This window comes from Hemibagrus wyckioides, linkage group LG05 (assembly GCF_019097595.1).
Source record: "Hemibagrus wyckioides isolate EC202008001 linkage group LG05, SWU_Hwy_1.0, whole genome shotgun sequence".
NCBI classification, from domain to species: Eukaryota; Metazoa; Chordata; class Actinopteri; order Siluriformes; family Bagridae; genus Hemibagrus; species Hemibagrus wyckioides.
Window position 1 is genome coordinate 24,234,259 of NC_080714.1, and position 12,507 is coordinate 24,246,765.

Genomic DNA, 12,507 nt, shown 5'->3' on the forward strand with positions numbered 1-12,507 from the left:
TTACAACAGGATCTGCAGCTCATTAGAAGTGTTTATTTAAATAAGACACGTGGAAGCGAGGAATAGTCAGTTATGCCCATCATTAGTGATAAAGCAAGCGTTACAATAGCTGTGTGTGTCTCGGGAGACGACACCCCCACACTTCACTTGTTTGAGGAGTTCAGTGCAGTGCTTACTTTCAGCTACTCGAGGAGAGGCATGTGTCTATAAATAGCTTGTTCTTGTTTTCCTGCTCTTTTTTTCCTTTTTATTACTTCCTCTTTGCTTCTCTCTGTGTATCGAATGAAAATGGGGAAAAAGGGAAAAGGTGTTTCTGAGAGAGAGAGTGTTTATGTGTGTGTGTGTGTGTGTGTGTGTGAGAGAGAGAGATGGAAAGAAACTGAAAACATCAGAAATAAAGATAGATGGAGAAGTACACATTACATGCCAGAGGAAATGACTAATAGACCAGCAGCAGGTCCAAGAGAGAGAGAGAGAGAGACACCAAAAACTAAGAAATATAAATCAGCAAAAAGACAATAGAGCTGAAAGAGTAGACATCGGGTGACCAAAAAGAAAAAAATTAAAGGTGTTTCATCCAGATCTCTATTGAAGCATAAGTGAGACGGAGGTGCCATGTAATTTCAGCCCCACTACCACGCTGCCTTTCCTTTTCCCTTTCTCTCGCTCTCATGTCTTTTCAGGGCACTAATTGATCTTCCCCCAGGCAGTCCTGTGTGTTCCAGCTCTAACATACAATTACAAGAGTACGAGAATAAAAGCGAGAATAAAAGCGAGCGGAGGAGAACGGGTTTGACTCCAGGATGTGCCTCTCAGCCTCCCGAGACAACAAGAGAGGATTTTCTATATATATTTTTAAAAAAAATCAGACCTTTTAGCCTCTTTCCTCTGAGTAATGCCTTTTCACTCATCTGCATGTTCAGTGTTAAATAAACAAGACCATTTTATAACTACAGGGCAATGTTCCAACCGTGTTTTAAACTCTGACAGAAATAAACCGTTTGGGGATGTGCTTTTATTCAGAAAATTATCATTTGTGAGGTATGGCACAATGCGAAGTTTCCTGTTTGCATGCCAAGCTTATTTTTCAGCAATTTACAAATATTCATTATTTTTTTTAACTCATCAAAGTAGGTGTAACATCAGGGAGACACCGCCCGAAGCAGGGATCGAACCCAGATCTCCATGGTAGTCGCAGGCTCCCACACGCAGTGGAATAGACGCATATGCAGGATAAAATAAAGCGCTGCTTTATTTACATGGGTAAAGACGATACTAATACGAGACACAGAGCAAACAAAACATGATTAACAAAACACAACGTGAGCATGCTAGGACATGACAGCGTCTGAACATACAAACACCAAACAAACAAAACAAAAGGGCTCATATAATATATATATATACATACATACATACATACATAGGTGACATGGCGGGAAAGCAGAACAATAGGAGGGGCGTGGCACAATACACGTGGGTGGGCCCCACTTCTGGTCCGGCAGGGAACTGACCTAACTGTCCTAGTGGTTCCCGACAGTAGGACACGCTGCAAGTTGTGGAGCGTCTGTGAAACACGTCCTGCTATCTTTCACCTCCTTACACAACATCGTATGGTCAGTTCTGATTGGTCAGTACGAGGTGTGTGTTATTTTTGTATAAAAGCATGACTCTGCAGTAGTTCCAGCTCTAACACAAAAGGCAGGTTAATACTAAAAGAGCTCATCTAAGGAGGTTGATTGTTGCTATAGTAACAGCTCATACTGTATATAATTGGGTTAGCTCCCACCTATCTCTCCAATCTTCTAACACGTTACAATCCACCACGCTCCTTAAGATCGCAAAATACCGGACTTCTAGTAGTTCCCAGAAGATCAAAGTCCACAAAAGGGGCATTTTCATATTTAGCTCCAAAACTCTGGAATAGTCTTCCTGACAGTGTTCGGGGCTCAGACACAGTCTCCCAGTTTAAATGTAGACTAAAGACTTATCTCTTCAGCCTGGCATACATCTAACACTTCCCATAACCTTGTGCCCAAGTACATCTGATTAAATGCACATTATCATCTAGTGCTGCTAATATTATGAACAGCAGCTACGCTAATGCTGTTCCGTTGTTTTCCCCTCTTCTACCCATCCCGAGGCATACAGAGACTGTGCCGGCTCCAGTGACATCCGGAGATGGACCAGCTCTAGCCGGGTTCTGCTTTGTGAGGATTGGGGTATTCAAAGCAGCGCTGTGGACAACAACCTCCTTATTGACTTACATAACATTCTACACATGCTGTATCTGCATCACACAATTGTCACCCCTGGGTTCCCTTTTGAGTCTGGTACCTCTCAAGGTTTCTTTCTCTTACCATCTAAGGGAGTTTTTCCTTGCCACAGTCGCCTCAGTCACCTCAGGCTTGCTCACTTGGGATAACATCTAGGACTGTTTGTCTGTTTATATGTTTGTTGTTTTCTTATGTCGTTTCTCATGTAAAGCTGCTTTGAGACAATACTCTTTGTTAAAAACACTATACAAATAAAATTGAATTGAATTGAATTTATATACAGTGCATATACTGTATATATAATTACTCTACTCTCTTTTCTTAACACTGTATATGCTGTAAATACAACTTGCACATACTGGCATAGCCTTATCTCTATCCATCTATCTGTCTATCCATCTATCCATCCATCTGTACACATGGACTTGAGCAGTGGAACATCGACAAAATCTAAGACTAATAATCGACGGTTAAAAAAAAATAGTGGTGTTTAACAAAAGTAAAATTATTTATCATTTATAAAAAGAGGGGTTATATTTTTTTCCATCTCTCGTTGACGTACGGTGGCCGAGAAGCGCAAAACAATATAACAAACCCAAAAGCACATCGACAATTTAGACAAACCGGAAAAGGTAGGTATAGTTTGCGAATAGAGTTCTTACCACTGATTGGACGAGACATCGGTCACTCAAGATATACAAGAAGTCCAGCAGGCTGCGGCAGGAGAAAGTGGATTGGTGTGTGTATGAATACAGCTCTGCTCTCATAATGCTTCTTACATCCTTTAATCTGGAATAGTTTTGTCTTCCAAACATACTATAGAAAGAACGCACTATCGAAAGAAAATACGGTTTACAGTGAACACAGAACTCCACACTTGTACAAGAAAAAAAGTCCGAGACCCAATTTTCTACTTCTTGTATATCTTGAGTGACAGATGTCTCGTCCAATCAGCGGTAACGATTCCATTCGCAAACTATACCTACTTTTTCTGGTTTGTCTGAATTGTCCTTGCGTTTTCTGATTTGTTATCGCGTTTTCTGATTTGTTATTGTGTTTTCTGATTTGTTATTGCGTTTTCTGTTTGATTTTGTTTTCGGATTTGTTATTGCGTTTTCTGATTTGTTATTGTGTTTTTTGATTTGTTATTGCGTTTTCTGATGTTATTGTGTTTTCTGATTTGTTATTTTGTTTTGCACTTCTCACCCACCACAGACATGCTAGCAGAAAGCTGGAAATTCATGCCTTTAGTCCTGAAGTATCTGAGTTACTTGGGTTGTGTTCCAAATGACATACTCTACTACACACTATGCCCTTTGTACATATTGTCTAGTGTATGAATTTTAGAAGTGTAGTACCGTCTGAAATGGATTCTTTTTTTACTAAACGGAAGTATAAGCTGTTTCCCAGTCGATGGCGAATGATGTCAAACGCATGTAATGCAACGTTGCTAACGGAAGCAGAATGCATTCAGTTTTAACGCTGAATTCGGCCACCTCGAAAATGTTTTCTCATTCAGCGTCAGCGCCTGGTAGCTCCGCCCCTTTTCAGGTACGTAAGCAAAGCTTTGGGTGTTGAGTTCGTAGACTGTCCAACATTCCACACTTCCATACGTTTTTTATTTATTTATTTTTATAATATATTAACTCTATTTGTACTACAAAATGGATTAAAAAAGTGTGCAATTTGGGACGCACCTCCTCTTGTTTAATAACATGCCTCTTGTCTGTAAGATAAAGCTACAGAGCGGATCATTCTAAAGAAAGTGAAACAAAACAACAAACAAAACGATTTCCTGAGAACGAACTAAAAATGCATGCCTATTAAATGTCAGGTTTTCTTGGTTGCTGCCATTATGAAAAACAACATCTATTTGGGCAGAAAACTGGAGAAAAGGGGCATATCAAAAGCAGTTGTGAATCTGGAGGATGAAAAGCAGTCAGGAAATCCATCAGGGGATTGAATCTCATCGTGGAGAATACAAATGAAGACTAGCAATGACCAGCGCACCCAGGGTCAGGCCGTTATTTAAACCGGTTATAATTGTCTCTCTGAACTACATAAACCACATTCATCATCGCTCTCAGCGAGAACTTGCGCTCTGGGCTAATTTTTCTTTTGGGCACTGAACATTAGATGGCTGTTATTCTGTAGTTAGTGATATTTATTCCACTCGACTTTTGTACAGGAACATTTGCATAAGCATTAGTGGTCAGGAATAAAACCCTAGCGGCATGCCGTTACAGGAAACTAAACAACGATGGCATGGTGCACTTCCTTATTGTGAGTTCATAACATTTATAGTTTATTCCTCTTATACTACAGCAACTTACTACAGCATTTATCTTTTTTTTTTATTGATTAAAGAATGACAGATACACCGCTCAGGCATAACATCATGACAGGTGAAGTGAATAAGACTGATGATCTCCTCATCATGGCACCTGTTAGTGGGTGGGATATATTAGGCAGCAAGTCAACATTTTGTCCTCAAATTTAGAAGCAGGAAAAATGGGCAAGCGTAAGGATTTGAGAGAGTTTGACAAGGGCCAAATTGTGATGGCTAGACGACTGGATCATCTCCAAAACTGCTGCTCTTGTGGGGTGTTCCCAGTCTGCAGTGGTCAGTATCTATCAAAAGTATCCTTTAAGTCCTGTAAGTATCCCATCCTCCCATGGAGGCCCCACATCGCAACTTAGAGGACTTGCAGCTAACATCTTGGTGCCAGATACCACAGCACACCTTCAGGGATCTAGTGGAGTCCACAGTCTAAGGGAGGACCAACACAATATTAGGCGGGTGGTCATAATATTATGCCTGATTGGAGTATATCTTTTTTTTAATCAGTCTGTAGTTACCTATAAAGTACGTTCCTGGTATAATTTACAGTGTAGCAGCTATAAACTCCTTTAGCTGCCTTTCTTTTTCCAAGAAAAACACATCATGTCACAGAGAAACCAGAAAACGCAAACAGACTCATAGTGAAAAACTTACTGGAGCTGGATTTTCCTTTCCGTCCATACTAAATCCTCCTTATGGGAAAAACCTCACTATATCAGTGACTATAACTTTTTTTCTCTGTTAAATATCCAACATTCGTCTATTTATTATATGACGTATAATTACACTGTTGTCAGAGCTGGTGTTATAGAAAATGAACCAAACACACTCTGACCAATCAGCTTTGAGAATTCAACAGCCTCGTGATAAAAAACAAAAAGGAATCGTGGACTGATTTCTTAGATGTCTCCCGGTAACATGTCAACACCTTCTGACCAATCAGCTTTGAGAATTCAATAGCGCTACCATATAAAGCAAAAAATAAAAATCCAAATAAATCCTGAAGGCATTTTGACTAATAATCATATACGATCTGGATCATGAAATTTCATTAATTGAGGTGTATTAAACTTGTACAACCAACCACTAAAACAATGAACATATCCTAATATATAGCAATAGAGAAAATGGACTGACGTGTAAACATATAGATTCTAACAGCCAATCAGCACGCAGGAAAGCTTACTGTGATGTAACATATCTCATATAAATCTCTAAATCTTAAATGCACCACTTTTCATCTCTAGTGAGCTTACAGCGGGAATTTTTGTGTCTTCATTCAATATAAACTCTGGGTCATATAACTTTATTCCAGCTATATAGTTTACTTCAGTTTGTATCTATTTTTCTTTTACAAAATATTTTTCTTTAACATATCTATCTTTAATGATTTCTCCACTTCTTATTGATTATTTTTCCTGTTTTATTTTTCATAATTCCATTTTAAACGATTGCATCCTGTTCCTATTGATTCTTTTTTTTCCTTCTTATTCCCCCCCCCACCACACTTTATTTATGATCGATTCTCTTTCTACTTCTACACTCTTTCTCCAGACTCTTCTGTTCTATATTTGCCATCATTCTTTTTTTTTCTCATATTGTATCTCTCTCCCTAAACAATGAAATTTAGAATATTATTAAAATTGCTGCTGATATTAATCCCTATTTACTTCCTATTACATCACTTTTTCTTTGTGGAGCACTTTATGCTAAACGTATTCGTATAAAGGCTGTTGTTATTCTTTTTTTTTTTTTCCCCCATCGCTTGCTTTTTGCTTTTGTTGAACCTGACCTTGAAAACCTGCACCAGTCAATTTTTTTTTCTGCATGTGTGAACAAAAATAATTGGCGAGGCACAAATCCAAATGCGAGTGTAAAACGGATCTGTTCAGAGCACTGAGATCATAACCAAAGACAGCCAAGGTTCAGCCTACACACTTTTATTTCAGAGTCTGCTTGCTCAGAGCACTTGAAAGACTGGAGGCGGAGAAAACTGGCACTACAACCTGGTCCCAATCTGTTCGCTTGAACCCAACACTGACCTTCACCACAGTGTTGTAGATTTCTGCGCTCTATCACTGTATAAGCAAACGCTTATTTTTGTAAATTGTAGAAAATCCTGCTGATGTTTTCATACGCCGTTGTCGTCCATACGCCGTTTTTAAAAAGTGTAAACTGATCCATGTTACACTAGAAATTAGCCATATCATCCAGAATATGATAGACAGATGGATAGATGGATTATTCATCCCAATGGGAAAATTACAACCAATACAACTAGGTAATAAGGTAATAAATAAAAAAATAAATAAAAAATACTAAATACAAGAAATATAAAGGTATATGATTATTATACTTTTTATTCTTTAGGGTCCAATAATTTTTAATAATAATCCAATAATTATGCCACTTTTTTAAAATGGACCTTCTAGTAAATTATATATATATATATATATACGTATATATATATGTATATACATACACACATATATATATATATATATATATATATATATATATATATATATACATATATATATACACACATATATATATATATATATATATATATATATACATATATACATATATATATATACATACATATATATACATATATATATATGTGTGTATATATATATGTATATATATATATACACACATTATATATATATATATATATATATATATATATATACATACATTGTACACATACATAGTTCATGTAACTACATTGTAGTTACATGAACATTTTTTATATGAAAATAAGATTTTTATCACTGCTGAAATGCAACCTTGTGATTTTTTCCAACTATTTTCAGCCCTGCCCTCTCACTCTGTGTGTGTGTGTGTGAGAATGTGTGTGTGTAATAGTGAAACAGGAATATTTATCATTTATAATTATTCGTTAAGGGTGCCAATAATTTTGCCGCTTACAAATAAAAAAAAAAAATTATAGACTCCATGTGGTGAGATTTTTATTTGCTACTGAAATGTGAACTTATTTTTTCCCCCCATGTAATTTGTAGCCCTGCCCTTTCAGGGTGCCAATAATTTTGCCACTTTTGGAAAAAATTTAATAGACTCCAAGTAGTAATATGAAGATTTTTATTTTCTTCATTTCTTTTCTGAAGTGACCTTTCCCCCCCCCCAAGTATTTGTAGCCCTGACCTTTCACTCTGTGTGTGTGTGTGTGTGCGTGCACGTGTGTGTTTGTGAAACACCAGCATAATAATTCGTAAGGGTGCCAATAATTTTGCCACTTAATAAAAAAATGTTAATGGATTCCAGGTAGTACTATGAAGATTCTTATTTGCTACTGAAATGTGAACTTTTTTTTCCTCCAAGTATTTAGAGCCCTGACCTTTCACTCTCTCTCTGTGTGTGTGTGTGTGTGTGAGAGAGTAAGTGTGATTGTGAAACAGAGGAACCAGTATAATTATTCGCTAAGGGTGCCAATAATTTTCCCACTTTCAGGAAAAAATTTAATAGTCTCAAGGTAGTAATATAAAGATTTTTATTTGCTTCTGAAATGCGACCCTGTGATATTTTTTAAGTATTTGCAGCCCTGACCTTTTACTCTATGTGTGTGTATAGCAGTTGTGAAACAGGGGAACCAGTATAATTGTTCGCTAAGGGTGCCAATAATTTTGCCACTTTCTAAAAAATTTTAATAAACCCCAAGAGGTAATATGAAGATTTTTATTTGCTTTTGAAACGTGACATTGTAATTTTTTACAATTTTTTGTAGCCCAGACCTTTCACTCTGTGTGTGTGTGTGTACCTGGTACGTGTCCCACAGGCGGATTGTGCAGCGTAGCGGTAGCTCCCTCATCAGCAGGTTGTTCATCCAGCGGAAAGCGAACTGCAGGTACTCGACCTCACACCTCTGGATGTGCAGGTGCACGTCCTCTGGGTCAGGACGAGGAGGAGGAAAAAGAAAAGAAAAACAAAATAGAGGACATGTTACACGGATTCACGATATTCATTTTAGAAAACGCGTCTTGTTCTAATCTCTAGTCGTCTTGTAGCTTGACATTTTTACGCAATTTAAAGCGACCTGGTTTTTAGGTCATGCCGGTGGTATCGCGCCCACACACCTGTCTCCTGCCGAATTTAGAACCCAAACTCCCGCCGCCTTCCACATAATTACATTCGATTGGAAATGAAGAGAGAGGTGGAAGGCGAGAGGCTCAGAGCACTGAGAATAGGGATGTTTAATATATAAAGCGTCCATTCAGCGGGGAAAAGGAAGAATAAGGATGGCGTGAAGAAGGAGGCTCTATCGACTGCGCTCGTGATGGATTTCGACAGAATCCTGCCGACAGGAGAATCAGCGGACGCGTATCTATCAGAATGATAATGGACACTTTAACAGAGTCAAAGCAATAGAGCTAAATCTGAATTTCAAAACACTCTCGCTGAATGTTCTGGATATGTTACGTAAATTTCACCTCGAGAGTCGGGATTCCAAACAGTCAGCATGCGGAAAGCAAGAACACTGGAGCATATTTTTCCTCTATGTAACAAGATTTTATAAGAATTTCTAACACGGCCTCACCAATGTGTCTGTTTCTTCTAGCCAGTCAATACCCTCGTCCCCATTATGTCCTGTGTGCTTAATTGTAGGACGAATGAAGGATCTGATGACTCTTGGGACACCTTTATGCCTCTCACACAGAAGGTTATCAGAAGGTTGCTAGTCTGGATCTTATGCTAATCTTACAAATTTCCCTAGTGCTTACCTCAGACTCCGCAACAACATTTCCATTTGATACTTTCTGCCTTACGCTAGTCTCAGTGCTGCCCTCGGTCATCTCAACAACATATCTTTTTGCCATTTTCAGCCTTATGCTAGTCTTAGTGCTTCACCCAGTCTCCTGAACATTTCCTTTTGCTAGTGTCAGTCTTGCACTAGTCTTTATCCTGCCCCCCAGACTCCTAAACAATGTTTCCTTTCTCTAGTTCCAGTCTTATTCTAGTCTTAATCCTGTCCCCCTCTCCTAAACATTTCCTTCTGCTAGTTTCAGTCTTATGCTCGTCTTAGTCCTGCCTCCGGTCCCCTCAACAATATTTCCTTTTGCTAGTTTCAATCTGATGCCAGTCACAGTGCTTCCCCAGTCTCCTGTACATTTCCTTTCTCTAGTTTCAGTCTGATGCTAGTCTTAATCCTGCCCCCCTGTAATACACTTCCTTTTGCTAGTTTCAGTCTTATGCTAGTCTTAGTCCTGCCCCAGTCTCCTGTAAAACACTTCCTTTTGCCAGTTTTAGTCTCATGCTAGTCCTAGTGCTTTCCCCAGTCTCCTGTACATTTCCTTCTGCTAGTTTCAGTCTTATGCTAGTCTTAATCCTGCCCCCACTCCCCTGTAATACACTTCTTTTTGGTAGTTTCAGTCTTATGCTAGTCTTAGTTCTTACCTCAGTCTCCTGTAAAACATTTCCTTTCTCTAGTTTCAGTCTTATTAAACTCCTAGTGCTTCCCCCAGTCTCTGAACATTTCTTTTTGCTAGCTTCGGTCTGATTCCCACCCCACTCCCCTGTAATACACTTCCTTTTGCTAGTTTCAGTCTTATGCTAATCTTAGTACTTCCTCAATCTCCTGAACATTTCTTTCTGCTAGTTTCAGTCGGATGCCAGTCTTAATCTTGTCCCCAGTCTCCTCAACAATATTTCCTTTTGCTAGCTTCAGTCTTATGCTAGTTTTAGTACTTCCCCCAAACTGAGTTAAAACATTTCCTTTTACTAGAATCAGACTGACGCTTGTCTAAGCCCTATCCCGAGATCTCCTTAACAACCTTTTGTTTGTTAGGCTGTAGAGCGAGACTAAACCCTTCGCTGATCCATGTACACCATCACTGACTGACCCAGCACTCAGCATTCATCCAAACTCTTCTGAGTGATACACAAACTTGACCCCAAATCATGACCCTATAAACTGTGTTCGAAAACTAAAACGTTCAACCGGCGAGTTTCTGGAAACAAACACGGATGAGAAGAATCGTCAGCGCTAGTTCGGAGATTAATGTGGTGTGCTAGCAGCCAAAAGGTTGAGTTCAAATTCTCCAAAATGCCAGAAACACGTTCTGGGCATGAGAATAATCCACTTCTACCACCACACTCGCAGGATCTTTTTTTGGATAAACTCTGGTACTAAATGTGTGAATGTGTTAGCGAGAGAGAAACACACACTACACCGCTACATGTAGCGCCCTGGCCTTACAGGATTAAACCCTCATCTCACTGGATCTCGCTCCTGATACTCCGAGAGCCAAAAGTGCTGACTAAGGCCAAACGAATGCACCGTAATAATCATTTCAGTCACGGTCTGTTAACTTTTATTTCCTTTTGTCAAAGTTTCAGACTTGATAATGAGCCCTTTAAATTCATAAAGATATGAAAGGCAGGAGCTGACCTCAGGTTAGCACTTACGCTAGAATAGCGGCATGCTACACAAATGAAGAGATGTGTGAAGAAAAAGGAAAAGAAGGGAGATAATAGTCGGTAATTGTTCTAAGGGATCACTTAATTGCTGCAGAACCGATGTTCCGTACTGATTTTAATGATTTTTCTTTTTTTTATAAAGGTTCGTTCGATGCACTTATGGGAAGAAATTGAAAAAAATTAAATAAAAATAATGTGTGAGCCTCTCTTTGTTTGCCGCATGAAAGCAATTTGAAGTAAAAAGCTTTTCAAATGTCATCACACTTTCTTCAAGCCTGTCTCATTCACATGTTCTTTAAAAAGATCAACACTGGAATAAGAAGGGTAATAATCTGCTCTTATGCTAGTTATAACAGCTGCTCCTACGCTTAGCCGTGTTGCTACAGCGACATTCTGTAATGTTTAATAAAGTGATAATGAGCTGAATTTGTAGCAGTGATCCTAGATTTGATTTGTTTACCATCATCTGGGGATTTCTCTTCACAGTAGTCTTGTACTGAAGTCCACCTCAACAGCATCATATATAAAATAATGCTGATTATGTTGGTCGTACTTTAACAAGAATAATCTTTTAAAGCCGTCTGTATTATTGCTAATACTAAACAAAACTCGCCCGCTTTCATTTCTTCTTAGCCTTGCTAGCATTTCCTGAGGCAATTTTCTTTTGCTGGTCTTAAAACTGAGAGTACACTATATGGCTATATATATATAGCTATATATAGTTTTGGGACGTCTGCCTTTACATGCACATGAATGTAATATAGAGTTAGCCCGCCCTTTGCAGCTATAACAGCTTCAACTCTTCTGGGAAGGCTTTCCACAAGGTTTAGGAGTGTGCTTATGGGAATTTTTGACCATTCCTCTAGAAGTGCATTTGTGAGGTCATTTGGACGAGAAGGTCTGGCTCACAGTCTTCACTCTAATTCATCCCAAAGGTGTTCTATCAGGTTCAGGTCAGGACTCTGTGCAGGCCAGTCAAGTTCCTCCACACCAAACTCGCTCATCCATGTCTTTATGGACCTTGCTTTGTGCACTGGTGTGCAGTCATGTTGGAACAGGAAAGGGTCATTCCCAAAATGTTCCCACAAAGTTAGGAGCATAAAATTGTCCAAAATGTCTTGGTATGGTGAAGCATTAAGAGTTCTTTTCACTGGAACTAAGATGCCAAGCCCAACCCTGGAAAATCAACACCTGAATTCAATGATTCAGAGGGGTTTCCCAAAACTTTTGCCAATATAGTGTATGTTTGTAGTTCAAACTACACTAGTATTGGTTAATATTAATATTATCCTCAAGTCTTTGCTAGTCCCAGGGCACCCATGGTTGCTAGCCTGTGCATTAATTCCAGTCATATTATCTATCTCTTTGCTTATGTCTGTATTAAACTAATCTAACTAGTCTCCATTTTCTAGTGAGAGTCATGAGCAAAAATTAGACCTTCTGATCAGG

The 12,507-nt window shown here is 38.7% G+C and overlaps 1 protein-coding gene across 2 annotated transcripts in view; it reads right to left on the bottom strand.

Moving 5' to 3' along the window:
* tbc1d22b (TBC1 domain family, member 22B) overlaps positions 1-12,507 on the bottom strand; it is a 68,791-nt gene that overhangs the window by 11,535 nt on the left and 44,749 nt on the right. For both annotated transcript variants that reach the window (XM_058389928.1, XM_058389929.1), the window contains one exon: positions 8,402-8,529. In XM_058389928.1, the coding sequence (XP_058245911.1) occupies positions 8,402-8,529 (128 nt within the window). The remainder of the gene's footprint in view (positions 1-8,401; positions 8,530-12,507) is intronic.